The 21,359-nt window shown below is 41.8% G+C and overlaps 2 protein-coding genes across 3 annotated transcripts in view; both read left to right on the top strand.

Annotated features, from left to right (window-relative positions):
* The first annotated feature begins 2,298 nt into the window (after window positions 1–2,298).
* NECAP1 (NECAP endocytosis associated 1) lies at window positions 2,299–13,935 on the top strand. Its single transcript, XM_037167849.2, has 8 exons — window positions 2,299–2,415; window positions 7,512–7,612; window positions 7,770–7,874; window positions 8,542–8,623; window positions 9,458–9,566; window positions 9,660–9,840; window positions 11,655–11,757; window positions 12,081–13,935. Exons 1-8 carry the CDS (start codon window positions 2,321–2,323, stop codon window positions 12,127–12,129), a joined length of 825 nt encoding a protein of 274 aa, XP_037023744.2. The 5' UTR covers window positions 2,299–2,320; the 3' UTR covers window positions 12,130–13,935.
* A 90-nt stretch (window positions 13,936–14,025) lies between these two features.
* The window catches only part of CLEC4A (C-type lectin domain family 4 member A), a 37,705-nt gene continuing 30,371 nt past the window's right edge, over window positions 14,026–21,359 (top strand). For both annotated transcript variants that reach the window (XM_037167811.2, XM_053661566.1), the window contains exon 1: window positions 14,026–17,228. The gene's annotated coding sequence lies outside the window, so the exon portion shown is untranslated. The remainder of the gene's footprint in view (window positions 17,229–21,359) is intronic.

The raw sequence follows: 21,359 nt of genomic DNA, 5'->3' as shown, positions 1-21,359 counted from the left end.
GGTTTGTTTTTCTCTTCTATTAGAGTTTATATAGGATTTATATTATTTCTTTTTTTTAAAGATTTTACTTATTTATTTTTTGAGAGAGAGGAAGGGAAGGAGAAAGAGAAGGAAAGAAACATCACTGTGTGGTTGCCTCTCACATGACCCCCACTGGGGACCTGGCCTGCAACCCAGGCTTGTGCCCTGACTGGGAATCAAACCGGTGACCCTTTGGTTCACAGCCTGAGCTCAATCCACTGAGCTACACCAGCCAGGGCATATATATTATTTCTTTTTAAAGTGCTTGATCAACAATGAGAAGTTTAGCTGAGCCAGTTGGGAAGGTTTTTAGTCATTAATCCTATTTTTAAAATAGATTTAGAGCTATTCAGATTTTCTTTGTCTTCTTGAATTACTTTAGGTAAGTTGTGTATATCAATGACCATTTCATTTAAGTTGTTGATTTGTTCACCTTAAGTTGTTTTTAATATAGAGATGTGAACTTTCACTTTTCATTTGATACCCTTGCATACTCTTTGGCTCTTGTTAGGGTCCTGAAATTGGGGAATCTGGAGAAATGGCCAAATTAATAAATGATTAAATTGAAATAGAGATTCTGTATTATTCAATGCCCTACTATGTAAAGGGTATTGTGCTGAGTACTGAAAATGCAAAGTTCTTGCCTTTATGGAGGTTACGGTTTAGCAGGAGTTATTTGAAGTACTAGACACAATATAATGGTATAACAGAAGCAAGTGGAAGCATTAGAGAAAATTCATCTAAAGGTCCCAGCAAAGTTACAGACCTGGTATTATTTGAGTTGATATGTGAATGTATCAGTTTGCCAAATTGACAGGCTACAGGAGAGTGTTTAAAGTAGAAGGTTTAAAGCATGGAAAGGTATGAAGAACTTAAAACAATTTAGGGAGTCAGAAGTAGTCGAGGATTACTGAAATTTTAAGTGAAAGTTTGCTGGCTTGTTTTATTTTGAATCTTGGGACCCTTTCTATAGCTTTAATATCAAGGATATATGTATATGTATATGTATATGTATATGTATATGTATATGTATTATATATACATATATATATGGCAAAGCATCCTATGGTAATGGATTTGCCATTAACCATTTCCACTTGATAGACATTCATGTTGTTTCTATTTTTTCCACTAATAATGTAGTAATGTTATTCATTGTGCTTACATTTTTGTGCATAAGAGTTTCTCTAAAATACCTATTAATGGATTTGCTAAATTGAAGGTTATGTGTAATATATTTATTAGTTCTGTTAAATATTCTCTAAAAAATTCTGTACCAGTTAACATTCTTGACAGCAGTATATGAGAGTAGCCAATTCCCACACCTTGCCAGGGTAGATATATATTTTTTGAATTTTGATATATCGCTTATCTAGAGACAGGTTAAGTGGTGAAAATCAATGCTGTTATAGTCAGACAGACTTGAGTTCTATCTTGATTTTGCCATTTGCTATCCGTGCTAATTAAATCTTTTTAACTAATGGCAAGTTTACATTTGGAGTGCATAGGAACATATTTATAGAGAGTTCTTTTTTTTAAAGATTTTACTTATTTATTCATTTACTTATTTATTCAGTAGGCTTCTATCATTAGAACCGGGAACAAATAGTAGCCACTAAATAGTTCATTACACTTCTTTTGTCAGGAATTACATTGATCCCACTTAAAAGTTTACAGGGTCAACTTTTCCAAAGAGAAAACCAGAATACACAACTAGAGGTGCGGCATACTATTTCAACAGGTGCTGTTGTGGATAATATGAGAACAAAGGGTGGTACTGGATAATTAGGCTGGGCATTTTTAACATTTGGATCTGGAGGGTTAAATCCATCATGTCCAGGACTGAATCATACATTTCCTGTAGGTTCTCAGTTGGGGATTATTGACGGGTGGATTTCTGTCAGCAGGGAAACTACGGTCAAGAAGCCACTCTTGAAAGAAAAAGAAAAATTCGCCAGATTTAAAGATGGTCCTTGTCCTTCCAGAGCAACGCGGGCACCTGCCAGGCAATATGGCGCCCTCCCTCATTACTTCTTGGAGATGGGGATTTCTTAAACGTGAGTCACTCACTAGGATGGCATCTTTGCCATTACCTAAGATGGTAAATCGCGTAGCCTCACCGTCTCCAGGTTTCAATATGGTTTCCCCCGTCCAAACTATTGGTCGTTAATCTCCGGAACCAAGATAAACTGGGGCGGAAGTAGCGTAAACGGAAGTTGCCGCGTACCCAATACTCCCCGCCCCCGCGTAGTCTTCGAGTCTACGCTCCGCCCCCAGCGGCGCGGAGAGCAGAGCCAAGATGGCGGCGGAGTTGGAGTACGAGTCTGTCCTGTGTGTAAAGCCCGACGTCAGCGTCTACCGGATTCCGCCCCGGGCCTCCAACCGGGGTTACAGGTACTAAACTACACGCGCGTACTCGGTAGGGGATGACAGTTTCCTTCTGGCGCTGCTCGTCCAGGCCATTGCCCCACCTTGTGGGTTGTCGCCTCGGTCGCCTCCCCTTTACTGTTATCTTCCCGTCTTCCTGCAATTCCGCCACTCTTGACTGCAATCATCCTTGTTTCCGCTGGTTTAAGAAAATACTAGCAGCCTGCATCTTCCCATCCCTCCTCCCCCGGATCTCTCTGGGTTACCCATCTGCGCCCCATCATCCTCATCCAGTTCTGTCTGTTCCATTGCTAGTCATCCTTCGTTCGCTCTTCTTGTGCCCTTTAGTTGGTCTGTCACCCCCATCTAGCCCCATTGCCAATACTCCATGCACACGTGTGAATAATCACTGTGTTCTTGACCACTCTCTGGATGATTCAGTTTATCTTTTGTGCTGTTGTCAGTCAGTCTTGCCACCAAATAACATCCACCAGTTGGTTTTATTTGCAGATCTTTTGCCAGTGGACAAAGGTTGTTTATGATGATAGGTTTTCCAATGGTTATCCATTTTGTTTCTCTTCAGCATATTTTCTTGATGTTTATACAGTGTTTTCTATCTTCTTCCTTCCCTCTCTTATAGCTTTTCTCTTCACAGTCAACACACCTTTTCTCTGTAGGGTTAAACAACCACCTTGCTATTCAGTGCCTGTGAAGGTCCGAGAATGCTGTAGGAAGTTATGAAGTTAGTGGTGGGAAGAGTTAACATGTAACTTAGTGAATTACATGTTAAGAAAGCATGACTTTGAGCCCTGGCAACTTAATTGCTGCGCGATCTAGGACAAGCTCTTATCCTTTCCAAGACTCATTTTTCTCATCTGTAAAGTAGAAAAAAAAAGTTAATAATAAAACATGTTGTAGTTATGGACCTCACAGAAGTTTTTGGAGGGTTAAATGAATTAGGAAACAGTAAAGCAGTATATAAATATATGACATTGTACTTACTCCTCTTTCTGATCCATATTATCATCATGATTTTTCTCTGTGCATTTATTATAGCCTTGGCTGAAAAGTTATCCTCTCCCCTATGTTTTGGAGCAAAGGTTCATTCCTTATGAATCAGTTTTTGCATTTGCTGACCAATGTACTGAACATGCGTTGTACCTTTTGACGAGGCAGTCCTAATTTCATGCTTTCAGTGAGACCCCAAATTAAAGTAAGAGTAGGAGTCTACATGCTTTTTCATGGTGGTATTATACGTGTGACTCATCTGAGACATCATCTCCCTTGGGAAGCCCTCCTGGACCCTTCCATTCTGGCTTAGGTGTGCTGCTTCCATAGCATGTTTGTCTATCACAGTGCTTTTCCTTCGGTATTGTAACTGATTGGTCTCCTGTATCTCCAAACTAGACTATGAGCAATTGGAAGTCTTTTAATCTTACATTCACAGGGCTTAGCACATTGTCTGGTACACAGTGGGCACTCTATAAAGGTTGATTGTAAGAAGAAATTTGTAGGTTACACTTTATCACATAAAATAGCATTGATTGAAGTGTTAAAAAGGAAAGTAGCTCAAGCCTTTCTACTTAAGGTGTTAAGATTTCCTAACGGATGTGATTCATATTGAAGTGGGGTTCTATTCCTTTTCTTCTCCTTTAACTTTTTAAAAGACCTACCTTCTCTCACTCATCTGCATGCTCTACCTTCACTTACTAGTTTAACCACAGCCTTTAGCCTTATATCAGTTAACTGCACTGAGCCATCAAAGCAGTTTCTTAATTTTTCTCTTTTATTATAGTGAATGAGTAGCATACAACTTCATTTTGAATCGTGATTCTTCAATTATATGCTGTGTTACCTTTGGCAAGTCACTTAATCCTTGAGTTTTAGTTTCCTGATCTGTAAAAATGGGTATAATACAGTTACCTTGCAGATCCTCTCACTTAATTTTCGTAAGAATGGGCATGATAAATGCCTGATAAATATTACTTTTCTGTCTTGCATGGGTAATCTTTTTTGTTGTGTACCAGGACTCATTTTACATTATAAGCATGATTTATTCTTTAGGCCACCATTAAAGGAAAAACGGCTTTTTAGGAAGCAGGGGAAATCCTTTCTTTTAGTAATGAATGGTGCCATAGGGAATGAATGACTGTGATTCAGCTAGTGTAAGCTGTTGCTTTCCACACCATTGCTCACCAGACAAATGGAAGGAAAATGATGGTTGATGAGAAACTTTATAGTTAGAAATTGATTTCCCAACCTATAAAACTTAAAAAAATTCATTACTACCTTCTCCCCGACTAAATTAGTATTAAATTCTATAGTGTGTTTTAATGTGATAGTAAAGAAAGCTGGACTTTGAACTTAGGCATTATTAGTTACTGTATTATTGTCTTTTTCTTCATTTAGAGAGGGAGCTGTGATAGAGTTTTCATGCTTATTTCATATGACTGCTGTAAGGATTTATCGCTAAGGTAAATGAAAGTTTGTAAGGTTTAGAGTATTGTCAGAAGACCAGCCAAATCAAGAATTCTTCAGGCTAGGGCTTGGGAGTGGGGGAGGAACTACGGCTGCAGGTTGAGGGAAACTGCTGCCATGGATATCATTCACATATTCAGAAATTGTTAGATACTGACCCCTAGACATACACAGTAACTGAGACGAGGAACCTGTCCAAAGAAACTCACCTAGTAGGCTGGTTCCCAGTATTTTCAGTAGCCATTTTCACTGTGTCTTATCTCTTTGTAGTATGGTAGAATAAGTAACAACTCAATTAAAAATATTAAAAAAAAAGACTATTTTGTTTCTAGAGAGAGGGGAAGGGAGAGAGAAAGAGGAAGAGAAACCCTGAGGTGAGAGAGCAAAACATTGATGAGTTGCCTCTCATACATGCCCCAACTGGAGACTGAACCGCAACCCAGGCATGTGTCCTGACCCAGAATCAAACAGGCAACCTTTGGCTTTGTGGAATGACACCCGACCAACTGAGCCACACTGGTCAGGGCTCAGTTTAAAAAATGTAATTGATGCCACCCCTAGAGCACTCTAATTTGGATTAGATTCAGTATGACTGAGTCTTTGAGAGCAGGGCACCAAGAGAGAAGGACATGACAAGGATTTATCTTAAAAATCCTGTAGAATTCTGTGCTGATTTTCACTTTCCTCCTTTCCGCCTTTTGCTTATCCTGTTGTTAAACTCATGCTTGTTCAGATATACCCTGTTGTTACCTTTCTAACCTGAAAGTTTGGTCCTCAGATCCCAAAGGGATGAGTTATTTATAACTTTTACTTTGCCCTCCCTTTTTAATACTCTTGGCAAACAATCACAAATGCAATGTTTTGGGGTGTTATATATATATATATATTTTAAAGATTTCACTTATTTATCTTTAGAGGGGAAGGGAAGGAGAGAGGGAGAGAAATATCAGTGTATGGTTGCCTCTCATGCGTCCCCTGCTGGGAACTGGCCTGTGCAACTCAGGCATGTGCCCTGATTGGGAATGGAACCTCGATCCTTTTGTTTGCAGGCTTGTGCTCAGTCCATTGAGCTACACCAGCCAGGGCACAAGTGCATTGTTTTATAAATTGGTCATATTAAATGCCTTAGATTTCATTCAAATTCATTTTTTAAAAAATATTTTATTTATTTATTTTTAGAGAGAGGGGAAGGGAAAGAGAGAGGGAGAGAAACATCAATGTGTGGTTGCCTTTCATGTGTCCCCCACTGGGAACTGGCCTGCAACCCAGGCATGTGCCCCAACTGGGAACCGAACCACAATCCCTTGCTTCACAGGCCCGCATTCAATCCGCTGAGCCACACCAGGCAGGGCTCAAATTCATTTTTGACATAGATGAACAATCTTCATTGTTTTCTAATGTTTTATGAACATTCAAACATTTGTATGTTTAGCCCATATGTCTTTTCTGAACTCTAGACTCATGTATTCAACTGTCTACTCTGTATCTTCTTTTGAAAATCTATTAGACATCTCAAATTCAGCATATCCAGAACCCCTGATCTTTCTTCCCAGACATGCTCTATGTTGCCTTTCTTGGCTCAGTTATTGGCAACTTCTTTGCTAGCGCTAGAAACCTGGGAGTTGTCCGTGACTTCTCTTTCTCTTCAGTCTGTTAGAAATCTTGCTGCCCTTACCTTAGCTATATCCAGAATCTACCCACTTTTGCTACTGTTTCTTCCTAGTCACCATCACGCATCTTCCTGGATTTCTGCAGTAGTCTCCTAACTAATCTCCCTGCCTCAGCACTCATATCCTTACACTGCTTCTTCACACCGCAAATTTTTGTAAAAGGGAGATCATATCGCACATTTGCTAAAACCTGTACAAGCTCCTCTGTCACTCAGAGTAACAGCTAAAGTTCTTACAGTGGCCTCTAAGACCAAGCCCTCTTTTAGCTCTCCCACCTCATCCCTCACTTTATTCTCACTCCAGTGGCCGCCTTGCTTGAGGGCAAACATTCCAGCAGGCTCCTACCTTAGCACCTTTGCACTGGCTGTACCCTGTGCCTTTCCCCCCAGTTGTCTGCATGGGCATCTCTCACTTCCTTCCCAGTTTTGTTCACATTCACCTGTTAATAAGGCCGACTCTGACCACCCTCTTGATTACTGCAGACTGTTTACCCTCCCACTACTCTCCCAGTCCCCTTTCTGCCTCTGCATTTCCTTTTTACCTTTGTACTTGGCACCTTCTGAGATGTCCAGTTATTTGACTTATTTATTTGTCTTTTTCCATTGTCTGTTTTCTATTAGAATGTAAGCCTCATGAGGGTGGGAGCCTTTGCTCTGTTGGCTGTTGTATCCCAAACACGTAGAACAGTGCCTGTAACTACTGGCTGAACTCAGTGGACGGTAATATTATTGGACTCCAGAATCCTATAGAACTGTCTATAAAGACAGAACTGTCTTCTTTTTGTTGTGGACTGTGTGTAATATGAGTTGTCTATTTAGAGGGAATCATGAGCTATCCTTATTGGTTATTTGATAGGTGGAAAGAATAAGTAATCCAGGACAGGGACATAGAAATATGGCAAATGATTCTGCATAGGTTGTCAGTATATTAAAGATACGGACCCGAGGCCTGATGCTTTCCATTTTCCTGTCGTAGGGCATCTGACTGGAAATTAGACCAGCCTGATTGGACTGGTCGCCTCCGAATCACTTCAAAGGGGAAGATTGCTTATATCAAACTCGAGGATAAAGTTTCAGGTAACTATGTGGCTGGCCCTCTGACCTGTTAAGGATATTGTTATTGGTGCGCTTTTGTAAGTGCTGTCGAGTTGGGGGCTGAAATGGGAATACTTGTTAGGTGGAGTTTTAGATTTTGGCTTCCTTTGCTCAATGAAGTCTTTTTCTTGCCTGTCAGGGGAGCTCTTTGCTCAGGCACCAGTAGAACAGTATCCTGGTATTGCTGTGGAGACGGTGGCAGATTCCAGCCGCTACTTCGTCATCCGGATCCAGGATGGGACTGGTAAGGGACCTGAGATGTGGACTCTCAATGGGATCAGGAAAATAGTGGGTGCACTTCAATGACAGTGTCTCAGGTGCACTTATCACACTTCAGTTTTCTAAATTTTTCCTCCCATTTCTCCATAATTAACTATAGTTGCTAAAAGAGAAGGATTAACATGTTACTGTAATAGATAATCAAGTTCAAGATGTGGTAATTAATAGGTAGATGTAGATAAATCAAAATGTATATCTAACAAAAGAATTTACACTTATTGCCCATCCTCTCATTGTTTGTGGTGGGTTTTAGGGGGACTATCTTAAATTATCTCTTTTGGAGCAACCATTATCTTTTCTCCATAGTCAGTATCATAGATGGCAAACTTTTTCTGTAAAGAGACAGACAGTAAATATTTCAGGATTTGTGGGTCGGGTGGTCTCTACTGCAGCTGCTCAGCTCTGCTGTTGTGTGAAAGCAGCCGTCAGTAACAGGTACACAAGTGGCTGTGGCTATGTTTCAGTGAGATGTGATTTACAGAAACAAGCCATGACAGCGTTTGATTCCCGGACCCTGGTCTGTGGGCAAATGATTCACATTCCCAGACTTCAAGTAGAGTAACTTCTATTCTCAGCGGGTAGAATTTGCCATAGGGACACTCCTACTCTGAGTATTCCTGTCTTTTTCCCAGGGCGCAGTGCTTTCATTGGCATTGGCTTCACAGATCGAGGTGATGCCTTCGACTTTAATGTCTCCTTGCAAGATCACTTCAAGTGAGTGAAGCTTGTCCTTAGTTACCAGGTTAAATAGTTTGGGGAAAGTTGCTTCTCAGTTGGATGGGGACTATCTCTTTTAGCTCCTGGTTTCTTTATTTGGTAAACTAGTTTATTACAAATATAAATTTTTCCATTCACTGTTTTCTTACATTATTTTTGTATCTTTTTTATCTTTTCCTTATAGCCCGGGATGTGTTTGATTCCTTGTACAGTGGTTCGAGATGATGCTTTTGTTTATGCATTTAGGGAATTTGCTGTAACAGTTAGTGGTTGAGAAAGCATACACTAACCAGGGGGCTGTGTGTAGGATAGGTGGGAGTTACATACCAGGTTTGTTGCTTTGTGTAGCTGACATGATTCGTGCCTGTTGCACCTTTCTTCAGCCCACCTGACTTTTAGCTGTAGCTGTAGCTGTAGTGGGAAGCACCATGCACGTTGGCAGCTTGCTGCCTCAAGGGCAGGCATACTTCTGCTTTCTGGCGCGGGACTCTTGGAAATTGGGGAAGGCCACTCAGTTAGCAAAGGGGTGCAACCTGGAAGAACTGAGGAGTGAACACCCTCCCAGTGGCAGCCTTCAACCATGGGGGACGGGAATTGGTGGCTAAATGCCCTCCTTTGGAGAGACAAGTCTAATACACAGTCTCTCTGGCTCCTCAGAGGAATCCGAGTCCTGGTTGCCCTCTTTCTTGGCTTTTTTTTTCTCAGATCTTCATCCTTCCTCACTTTGCTTTCTGGAATCCTGTCTTACATAAAGTAGCTGTACTCAAATTTGTATGTCAAACTCTGCTTTCAGGGAATCCCAAGTTAAGATAACTTACTCTTTTGCTGAAGGTGGGTAAAGCAGGAATCTGAGATTTCCAAAGAATCTCAGGAAATGGACACACGTCCCAAGTTGGATCTGGGCTTCAAGGAAGGACAGACCATCAAGTTGAGTATTGGGGTGAGTATGCTTTCTTCCCTCTTTGCCTCTATTTCCATAAGCCTGTAACTGCTCTTTCTTTCCCCTGCTCGCCCTCTTTTTTTTATTTTATAGAACATTACAACCAAGAAAGGAGGCACTTCTAAGCCCAAGACTGCAGGGACCGGGGGCCTAAGCTTACTCCCACCCCCACCTGGAGGCAAAGTCACTGTTCCCCCACCGTCCTCAGTCGCCATCAGCAATCATGTCACCCCACCTCCCATTCCAAAGTCCAGCCATGGAGGTGGTGACGCAGGTAAACTTCTCCAGTACTTTTAACCTTCAGAAATCATACTTTAGGTTATAACTGGGTAACACCTATGTGCCAAGGAGAGTGCTGATGTTTTTTCTATTAAATGGCACTTGGTACGCCAAGGTAATTCAGGCAGCCTCTACCAAGGGATCAGAGCTTTTCTAGTGAACGAGAGTCATGGTATGTGGTAGGTTCCTACAGATATGGATATTAGTTCAATTGGTTGCAGATATTTTTTGAGTATCCGTATCATTATCTGCAAAATGGAGAAGTAAAACTGCCCCAGGTCGTGAAGGTTCAGTGACGGACTGTGCTCAGCTCAGTCCCGGAACATGGCAGCCACTTAGTGACTGGTATTTCTCAACCTTTTCCATTTCTTCAGGAGGGCAGTGGGAGAAAATGAGACATTCAGGTTTGTGAATATATTTTTGTTCTTACTATGTGGTAGGAAGAAGAATAGATAGTTATTTCCATTTAAAGAGTGAGAACTTTAGAATGCAGAAAGGAATTTTCCTAAGACTAGAGAACCAGGTATTATGATCAGTGAGTTATAATAAGTGTTAATAGAAGGCTAGGGATAAATATCTAAGATTTAAAAAATTTTTTTAATTAAACTTTTTATTATGGGATAAGTATATATTCACATGCAGTTGTAAAAATAATACAAATAAATCTCTTTACCATTTAGCCTGTTTCCCTTAATGGGGACATTTTGCAAAACTGTAATATCACCACCAGGAAATTGACCTTGATATTATCTACTGAGCTTACTTTGATTTTGTCAATTTTATGTGTTTTCGTTTGTGTGTATGTGTGTGTAGTTCTGTGCATTTTCATTGTGGGCAGGTTCCCGGACCCACCTGGCATAAGGAACAGTCTTGTTGCTACAAGGACCCCTTGCGTTGTTCTGTCAGAGTCATGCCGCCCTCCAGCTCTTCCCTTCTTCATCTTCACAACACCCTTGTCTCCAGCCCTTGGGGGTTACTAATCTGTTCTCCATCTCTGTAATTTTGTCACTTCAGGAATGTTTCATAAATGGAGTCAGATAGTAGGCCGTTATCAATCTTTTTCATCTCATGGCTCACATAAACCAATTACTAAAATTGTGTGACACACCAAAAAATGGTTTTTTTGCTGTTCTGAAAAAAAAGTAGGTATAATTTTGATTCATTCACACTGGACAGCTATTGTTGTGTTGGTTGTCTTTTTTTTTTTTTTATTTGGCAGTTTAAGGCAAAAGAGGTCAATACCCCTGACTAAATAGTCAGGTATTTACACATTTTAAAAAATTCTTGCAGCCCTGGCTAGTATGGCTCAGGGTTTGAGCACCAGCCTGCGAATCAAAGGGTTGGTTTGATTCCCAGTCTAGGGCACATGCCTGGGTAGGGCAGGTCCCCAGTAGGGGGCGTGCAAGATACAACCACATACTGATGTTTCTCTCCTCTTCTTTCTCCCTGCCTTCCCCTCTAAAGATAAATAGATAAAATCTTTTAAAAAATTCTCACAGCTCAGTGGTTGAAAATCGCTGATACAGTATATAATCTTTTGGGTTGGTTCTTTACACTCAGCATAATTCCCTTGAGATCATCCAAGTTGGTGTATCAGCAGTTTCTTGCCATTCATTGTTTCATAGTACTGCGTGGTTGGGATGTACCAAAGTGTGTTTGACCACCACCCACGTACAGACATCTGACTTGTTTCAGTTTCTGTCTGTTACAAATAAAGCTGCCGTGTATAGACTGTGTGAACATAAGTATTCATTTCTAAGATTTTTATTATGTTTCTCCTTTTTTTTTCTTTTCTTATCTTGTATTCAGATATCCTTTTAGATTTGGATTCTCCTGCTCCTATCACAACACCAGCACCGGCTCCAGTTTCTGTGAACAATGATTTGTGGGGAGACTTTAGTACTGCACCCAGGTACAACCGTAGGGCAGCCCGCATGCTCTCAGTCGGGGTGTATGCAGTCAGATGAAGTCTGTGATCTGGGAAAACAGCATTTGTAGGTCATAGAGCATCTCCAGTAGGAATTCTAGGTAAGGAAGTGTAAGCGCTGGGAATGGGGGGATAAAAACAAACTGTAGGATGAAGTTAGAGTGGGATATTTCAGGCCTTGGTAAGTAGAATTGCTGTGAAATACAGTTTTTGGAATTCTAGGCATTGAGTTCTTTGAAACTATTAAGTAAAGAATGGAGTAGCTATCCCAATATTATGTCCTTGGCTTTCTCTGTTTTGTTTTGCAGCTCTGTTCCAAACCAGGCACCACAGCCATCCAACTGGGTCCAGTTCTGAATGGCATTGGCTTAAGGACAGACTTGAAGAATAAAATGACCTTGAGGGCACCAATCTGTGAGGGAAGTTAGGAATCCCTTCTCTCCCCAGAACCAAAATTACCGGACAATCTTTTTCATAGCTTCTCCATTGTATTCGAGCTGGTTTTATTTTATACCCCTGTATTGTTACTTGCTGTGCAGCCAAGAAAGCATTTCTTATCTCCTCTTTAAGCTCAAGGCAGGGGAACAGTAGGTCTTATCATACTTGTGGCTGACTGCAGGGCTCCAAAGGCCAGGGTATCTCTGAGGGGGAAACAACCTCTACCATCTGCAGAATTTTTCTCCATCTTCTAAATTCTTTAACATATTTCAGAATCATCTCATGACCCTGTGTGCCTCTTTGTGAAGCTCTATTTAGCAATTTCAGGAGAAACAAAACCCTTGAAACTTTCCTTTCTACTAACCCAAGACTCTGAAAATAGACAGCCTGACCTCAGTGTTTACAAACACAGGATTTTCTTAGGAATGGAGAAGAGCCTGTTTCTTGGGTCTGCTACATACCCTCCTTCCTGCTTACCCTGATCAGTGAGCATCCGGTGCTGGGTGCAGTTCCATCACCCTTTCGTGTGTCCACACGTTTCTTTCTGTGATACCGGGGTTGTATTGGTGGCACCTCCACTATTCTGTTTGTTGAATCGTGCAACATCTTTGATCAGTGGGTGTCTCGGTTGAAGGAGGTTCAAGGAGCTATGTTTTCCAAGTTATATTCTAGAGAAGTGTTTACAGTAAAGTTCTCAGCATTGATGATAGTTTCTCAACTTTAAGCTAAACCGCTGGTAACAAAGCCAGTTTTACCATAGGCTAATTGATTTGAACAAGAGTGAAGTTCCTGCAGCATCTCATCAACAGCATAACAAAATGAGGTTACTGAAGGACCTTCTGTTCTTTCTTGCAGCGCCATGTAATTGCTGCATTTGAAGCACAGCGTTACTTTGTATTTGCCTGATTATTTTGAGCTAAAGTGGAGGGGTTAGAGTTCTTAACCTGACCTGTAGAGCAGAGAGGTGGGAAGCACCTGACTCTGGTTCAGTACCCACATTGCCTTGCTGCCTGAGTATCTGGCCCCTTTCCACAAACATTTTCAGTCCATTTCGCTCTTTAGTAGAAAAGCTGCTATTACGTGTCCTCATTTATGAAGGAAGCTGGGGAGTCATCACTTGAGCTGTGATAGTTTTTGCCCAAATGACAGCTTTGAGACCCATCACCCAGGGTATCTCAGCGGCAGTTTGCTCTCCCGCCACTTTCCTTTCCCTCTGCCCCACTGTCCCTTTTACAACGCTGTGAAGAGAGTGCCCTTGCACAGCTGGTTGGGCACTGCCTGTTTTGTTAGCAGCTTTGAGGAGGGAGTGAAAAGATACCCTTTCTTCCCTTAGTAGCTGTTTGGATGTGTACACTCTGGCCGAAGGGAGTCCTTATATTTACTTTCAAAATATATTCTCTGTCCAGGATTTCCTTTTTGGCTCCTTTTAACTTTGGGTCCATTTCTTTCCATTGCCTCCCTTTCCGGGCAGCTCTGTTCTTACAGAGCCGTGGCAGGGCATTTTAAATGCCACAGAAAACACTAAAAGGAAAGTCTATAGAATCACTAGTGACTGACTATTGGGAACCTGTTTTCTCAATCTTCCTCCATGTTGTGTTCTTTGTATTCTGAAGATGATAATATATTATGTATTAGAATTGCTGAAAAGTTGATAATGAAGTTTAAGATATATGTATATAAAGTGTATTGGTGCAATAATGGTAATTAAAAATACGGAAAAAGGTAGTGTCTCTCTTATCTTTTTATATGCCTCCTTCATTACCTTTTTTTACTTAATTGATCTAGTATGAATGGGCCAGTAACTAATAAAAGGACTTTTTGTAGCTATTATTTTTCAAGAAATAGGGGCCCTTAAGGAGTTGAGGCGTCACCTCTGCCCATGGTTCTGAACACATAGAGCACTCCTTACAGAGACTCTGTTCATCATTTATTTGCTAGTGCTGTTAATTTCATTTGGTTCAAATTATCTTCATGAGCTACGCCACCTCTTGCATCCCAGAACTATAGTCGACAGAATGAAAGGCATCATTGTAAGAGAGAGAACAGAAGTGAGTCATAGGCTTGGGAAGCTAGAGGATCTTGGAGTTCTCATTCAGTGACTGTTACAGGAGATGGATGAGTCACAAGCATTTGGCTGCTTGCCTTTTTTTTCCTTTTGTAAAGTAACACGTACTGCTCTCTCCAGAGATTCTGATGTCCCTCCCCATTTGATCTCCAGGGGTAGGGTTTAGATGGCTTCCCCCACGATGGTCAGTCGTACGTTACTGAGGTTGTGAGGCACTGTCCTCCATGGAACTGTATTCGAATCCTAAGGTTTTGTTTGGGGGAAAATGTAGTCAATCATTTTTTAGCCCAACCTTCTGAGTTACACATTGATATCTGCCTTCATGGTTGAAATGAGAGCCTTTATCTCCATTCTTAAAAATATTTATTTTTAGAGAGGGGAAGAGAGGGAGAGAAACATCATTGATGGGTTGCCTCCTACATGCCTCCAGTTGGAGACCTGGCTTGTAGCCCAGGCATGTGCCCTGACCAGGGATGGAACCAGTGACTTTTTGGTTTGCAGGCTGGCACTCAGTCCACTGAGCCACTCCAGCCAAAGTGTGGACCTTTATTATTCCTCACTTTCTCTACGCTGATAACCTTCTAGACAGTCACTTGCCAGTAGCTTTCTTAACTATAATTGAGTTTAAATGTGGCCCCAGAATAACTTTCCTAAAACCAAGCCCTGCACAGGTCCTTTAGCCCCTGCTTACTGCCTTTAATAATTTTTTAAAAATTTGTATTGTATATTTTCCATTACAATTTAACCCCCTCATACACCCCCCCCCCCCCCGTGATCCATGTCCATGAGTCCTTTTTCCTTTTTGCTTTATCCCTCCACCCAACTCCCAGGGCTGTTAGCTTGCTCTCTATGAGTCTGTCTCTATTTTGCTTGTTTAGTTTGTTCATTGGATTCTACATATAAGTGAAATCATATCGTATTTATCTTTCTCTGACTTGCCTATTTCACATAGCATAATGTTCTCCAGGTCCATCCATGCTTTTGCAAAGAGCAAAATTCTTTTTTTATAGCCGAGTAGTACTCCATTGTGTAAATGTCCCACAGCTGTTTGATCCCCTCATCTATGGGCACTTCGGCTGCTTCTATAGCTTGGCAATTGTAAATAAGCTGCAATGAACATCGGGGTGCTCATGTTCTTTCGAGTTAATGATTTCCCTTTGCTTACAGAATAAAGTTCAAAGTACCATTTCCTCCACCACTCAGTTTTCCCCTTCGCTCACAATATGCTCCAGTGAACCGGGGCACTAGCCATTCTTCAGTGTCATCAGCACCGTGAGCACTGAATGCTAAAAATTCCCTCTGCTTGATACACCTTTCCCTCTCTGCCTGCATGTTAAAATCCTTCCCATGCTGTAAAGCTAGCTCACCTGTTCTCTCTCCCACTCTGAAAGATGATTTCTAGTTTCTTGGGGTTGCTTTTGAATTTTTCTTCCTTAAATTAGCTTTTAAGCTCTTTAAGTGTAAGGACTGTGTCTTCATTTTTATCTGCTCACCATACTTCCCATTTGCCTTTCGTATAGTAGGTGCTCATTAACTGCTTGTTGAATTCACGGTGATTGCAGTGAAGAGGGACTAGAACTCAGTTGGTTATTTTCCTTCTTTTCCTCATTCTCATTTAGGTTGTTCCTAGCTACCTGACCTAAGTACTCCTCATATGCTTTGTCATAGTTGCAGAAAAATCTCATTTATTTGCTCCAAAGTCAATCAGTATTTGGGATCAAGAAAGCCATAGAGAAGACCAATTTTACTTTGGTATATAGACCCTATGGTCTGGAAAAAAGGAAAATTGAATATTGTGTAGTATAGTTGCTGATAAACTTGTCTCCTTGTAATTATCAGAACTGGCTAAAGATTGTACTTGGGCTATGTTCTAGTTATTTTCTAGCTAAGAAAAACCATTTCTGTCATTGCCTCTCAGCTGTACGTGAAGAAAATTGTGTATGGTTTGTGATTATAGAACTAAACTCAGGTGCTCTCCATTAGTTACATTCTGTGATGAGAAAGAAAGGAAAAGAGTTACTTTATTTGAAGGTCCCTTAACCCTGGGTGATGTGTAGGCTTGTGATGATTTTCACAGCATTTTTTTAAAAGAGAAATCTGGCCTCATTTTTTAGGGAGTTTTTAAAATTTTTATTTTTGAGTTGCAGTTGACATGCAATATTGTATTAGTTTCAGGTGTGTGCCCCTGTAATTGGACACATGTAACTTACAAGTGGTCACCCTGATAAATCTAGTACCCATCTGACACCATGTGGTTACTACAGCATTATTAACTATGTTCCCTACACTGTACTTTCCACCCCCACGACTGTTCCGTAACTACCAGTTTGTACTTCTTAATCTCTTTGCCTTTTCCGCTCACTTTCCTTCACCCCCATCTAACCACTGTCAGAAAGTTCTGTGTAAGAATCTTTCTGTTCTGCTTGTTTCCTTATTTTGTTTTTAAAATTCTACATACAGGTTTTGCGCAGCAATTTTATGGTTTGGAATTACTTCAGAAATTTGCAACACTTGTAATTTTTGGTCCCCCTTTGAAAGCTATCAAGATACAGAGATGGTATCTTTTTTAAAAAGCTCTGGCAAACAGGAGTTGCTCACATCTGAGCCAGCAGTGAAGTAGTGGTCCACTGTGACCTCATGTTTTGCCCGACCCATCTTGGGTTTTTAAAAGTTTGCTTTTTAATATTAAGTGTGCTCTGCCACTAAACCTGTAATAGGAAAGAAATGTTGAAGCATTTTCTGTGAACGTTTTATCTGGCTGCATAAAAGCCAGATAGAGCCACTAGAGGGCGTGCTCCTCTCAGCAACTAACACACCTAGGAAATACTGCTCACTCTCTCGGAAGATGGGGAGAATTTAAAAAGAAAGACGAGTGAAGACTGCCAGGGGACACTGCAGTCTAAACATGCATTCCAATCCAGACTTTGTTGGGAATGTGGAAAAAGATGTTTGGGTAGGTAATAAAGTACAGAATAAAACTTTCTTTAGACTTTAATACACAAATATTTGAATGGGGAATATCCTTATTAATGACCAAGCCCCACCAAAATAGATGACTGGTGGGCCGTAATGAGTAATGGTTATGAACATGGGTTTGGGAGGAGGCAGATTGCCTTGGTGCAATATTTCGCTCTGCTGCTTACTTTCTTTTTGACCTTGGACGACTTATTTAAACTTTGCCTCAATGTCCTCATATGCAAAATGAAGACAATAGTTCCTACTTTATAAATTAAAAATTTAAAGTGCTTAAGAACCGGACTTGGCATATAGTAACCTCTGTGTCAGTGTTACTACTTCCAATTCCGGCTATCAGGATGTGCAGTGAGACGGTAAGTGTAAGGGCAAAACGATGGGAGTTTCTTTCCTTTTTAAAATGTATTTAATTTTTATTGTGATATAGCTGATACGTAACGTTGTACACATGTATACAACATGTCCTGGGGGCGGCGAGGGGCAGAATGTGCCTTCAGCTGAGGCTGTTGGGGTCCACACCATCGACAACTGTGACCCTTGGTGGGCACTGCCTGGGGTCTGCAGAGGCTGTACGGGCTTTTGTCCTCGGCAGTGCCTCCAGATCCAGGGCTGGGGACACTGGCAGGCAATGGTGGTGGCTGGGCCTGGTGGTGCGTGCACACTTGGCTGTGGGGACCAGCTGCAGGGGCCCATTGCAGACGTGTGTAGCGGTGGGGTCCAGGGAAGGCAGCGAGGGCTGGCGCCAACCGTGAGCTCCCTGAAAGCTGTGGCGTGGGTCCCTGACTGGTGGTGTGTTCTCTGGTCATTGCATAGTCTCCACCTCTGTTGTGTGCCCTGCAGTGGTGGCTGGTGACAGACAGCATGCAAGTGCACAGCTAGGGAGGCTAGCCTCAAGTGCGCCTATAGAGTTTGGGGTCAGCGACTTGCTGACATCTGTCCGTGCTGGCATCTTGATTTGTGCAGCTGCAGAGGCCTGGGCCAGCTGTTGTGGGTCCAAGGCTCCACTGAGAGGGTTGAAGGGGGGAGTTGGAAGTGGTGGGGAGAGACTCAGGTGGGTGACAGCAAATGTGGAAACCTGGAGGGTGACAGTTGGTGAAATCTGCAGGGATCTGCTGCAGCTGTTAGTTTCTGCAGCCTGCAGGCAGGTCACTGGACTGGCCGATGTTGGTGACCACTTCCTCCTCCCTCCTTCCTAGCTACCACTGTGTATCTCAGTCTGTGTATCTCAGTCTGTGTATCTCAGCTTCGCCAGTATGGGTGGGGTGAAACCGAAACAGGGCCTTTCTGAAGCTCCCCGAAAGGCTCAGGAAGCTGATCACTCATCCCACTCTTTCTTTCTGCGTCAAGGGAACTCTGTCTAGCTGGTTAGTTCCCTCTTGGTGCTGAGCAGTCCTGGCTTGATGGGTGGGATGATGCAGGCTACATGAAACTCTCTTCCCTTTTGTGTGGCTATTCCTTTTTATCTTTTTGTTTTATAGTGTTCCTAAAGTTTCTTAAGGCTTCTAGCACTGTTTTTATTCACAGATAGTAGTCTAATTGTTGATCTTTTTATGGGGACAGACTGTGGTCTTCCAGGGCATTATTTTGGTGACACTGGAAAGTAATTTATTCAGTTTCTTTATATTTCATGGAACAAGATATTCCAGATTCACCTTGTACTTTCCTACTGCCCTTTCTTTTCTAATCTTGAGCCCAGGGAGAGGTAGTACTCATGGGTGGTCTCTTTCTAGTTTTCCCTTTACTTAATTTACAGTTTTACAAGAATTCTGACTTAGGCAGAGGTCTGGTTGCAACTCCTTGCTTAGTGCTTGTCTGAGGCCTTGTTTTATCCCCTTTCTGTGCATTTAAATCCAAACCATAAGGCCTTATGGAATCTCCCACTCAGACGAGATGACTCTCGGTTCATGATGGTTAGTTAACTCAGGTCGAATTTTCACCTCTGTTCCACCCTCACGTGTTCTGAGTCTGCGAGGGTCCAGTAGAAAGCTAAGAGCATTTCAAAGAATAGAATAGCAACTTGCTGGAAAGGCGTGACTCGCTCTGAAATAATCCCGGAAGCCTTTTTTTGGATTGTACTACTAGAGTTTGCCTTAGACTCCAAGTATGGATCGGCCAAAGAGGGCTCGAGCACCACGGGTTTACCGGGGCGGTGTGCAGGCGCTGCCCTGCAGCCTGGATCACCTGGACGGCCTCTTATGTCGCTAACACCGGAAATGTTGTCAGTTTTCTAGTAACTAATGTATTTGAACACCCAGATGTGAACTGTGTCCCCTTCAAAATCCAAAGAGACTTATATGATAACTTGTTATTTTGGAGGGGATATTTATTTTTATTGTTATTTTTAAAAAATAAACACTTTTCTAAATGCAGTACAGAGGAGCTCTCTCTTCTATTCATGAGCAAACACTCCACTCAATGTATCCAGCAAGTATCGCTTTTATGAATGTAACATGTGCCGGGGTCCAGCCTCGGCAGGTCTCAGGGTCCCCGAAGGATGGATGGCGCAGGCGACGAATGAAGAGTCAGGCACTCGGTTGGATGCTGGAGAACAGCCAGCCTCTGTGGGTCTGACCGAACTCTCAGAGATTGATTTAAGCTTTATTTTTATAGAGATTGATACATAACATTAAAGGAACACCTGCATGGCATGAAGTTATGTTAGACAAAGGTTATTTTGACCAGGAGAGTAAAAAATCATGCAATTAGAGTTAGCTGTATGAATAGAGCTTTTGATGTCCTGTTTTTCTTATCTGTCTAATTCTATTCCTGTCCAAGGTAGAGGAGGGGCTGTTACTCTAACAACTTTTAAATATCCAGGGGCTACTTCATTAAAGGGGAACTTTGTTTTCTGACCAAGAAATTATTTTGTACAACTTCACTGAAATTATGTGAATCATTGACCCTGAAATGCGGGTGTCTAAAAATCCCACCACCTATTAATCACAAAGACAGACATGCAGGGAGAGATAGACAGGAAATCCAGGCACAGTTGCCTCTGCTGTGCAGATGCATCTCATCCGTCCCAACTGTGTCAAGGGAAGGCTGCTGGTCGGCTCCCAACAAACGTGCTTTAAACACTTCTCTAATATATAGTACAGGGGGAGCATGTCCATCAACGCCCAGAAATAACACTCTTGTCAAGCTATCCTGAATGCATCACTGTCATAAACATCTTTAGTAGAGGTGCTTTCAGACAACTTTCTAAAAATGTTACAGAGGTAGTACTATCACTTTTATTGTGGAGGGGATATTTACATGCCCCAGATATCCATCAGAATCACCTGGAATGCTTGTTTAAACACAGGTTTCTAGGCCTCAGCCTCCACATTTCTCATTCAGTTGGTCTAGGGTAGGACCCAAGAAGTTTGCATTTCTAACAACTTCCCAGGTGATGGTGATGCTGATGCTGCTGGTTTGGGGACCACGGAAAGAGCCAGCACCTTGACCACTCTTACCAAGGCATCTCGGGTACCAGATTGTTCTGTTCTCTTCACGGTACCTGCCTACCATCAGTGGAATGCACCAGCTCCATATCCTGTGACGTGGTGAGGTGCTTCAGTTTCTCTGCAGTATAAACGGTAGGACAGAATGAGTTATACAGATCTGAGGCAAGGTGGTGAAGCTATCCTGTTGTTTCTCATAGGAGAAAAAGCGAATTGATTCTGAATTTCCTTTAAGCAATAACATTTTTTTCTTCCACGAATAATTATTGGGCACGCTCACTATATGGCAGGCTGTGTGTGAGGCACTGGGAGGGAATGTGGTCAAAAAGAGGAAATAGTTACTGATCTTAAAAAGTTTGTAGTGGCAGAGGTGTGTGTGGTGGGGAGGCAGCTAAGGGGCAAAACAAGCAAAATGATTTCAGTGTGGTGTGATGTCATGTATCTTAGAGGTTTACTCCTTTGTATTGCGGGGTACTATTCTGTAATTTGTTTCTTTATTCACTTGTTGATATTTGTTGTGTTTCCAGTTTTGGACTATGATGAACAAAGTTGTTATAAATATTCATGTCTATATGAGAGTGTACATTTTCGTTTCTCTTGGGTTATTGATCCTGATTTTTTTTTTGATTATTTATGAAGTGGAAGGAAAGATCCACCATGTTAACAGC

This window comes from Artibeus jamaicensis, unplaced genomic scaffold (genome assembly GCF_021234435.1).
Source record: "Artibeus jamaicensis isolate MK-2021 breed Jamaican fruit bat unplaced genomic scaffold, CSHL_Jam_final contig_233, whole genome shotgun sequence".
NCBI lineage: Eukaryota > Metazoa > Chordata > Mammalia > Chiroptera > Phyllostomidae > Artibeus > Artibeus jamaicensis.
This window is presented reverse-complemented; position numbering and strand designations above follow the sequence as displayed.

Bases quoted from the DNA above. Each gene is read 5' to 3' on its own strand.
- NECAP1 (XM_037167849.2), top strand. From the start codon at position 2,321: ATGGCGGCGGAGTTGGAGTACGAGTCTGTCCTGTGTGTAAAGCCCGAC. The intron at 2,416-7,511 runs GTACTAAACTAC...TTCCTGTCGTAG, and splicing joins GCCTCCAACCGGGGTTACAG to GGCATCTGACTGGAAATTAG. The intron at 9,567-9,659 runs GTGAGTATGCTT...TTTATTTTATAG, and splicing joins CCATCAAGTTGAGTATTGGG to AACATTACAACCAAGAAAGG.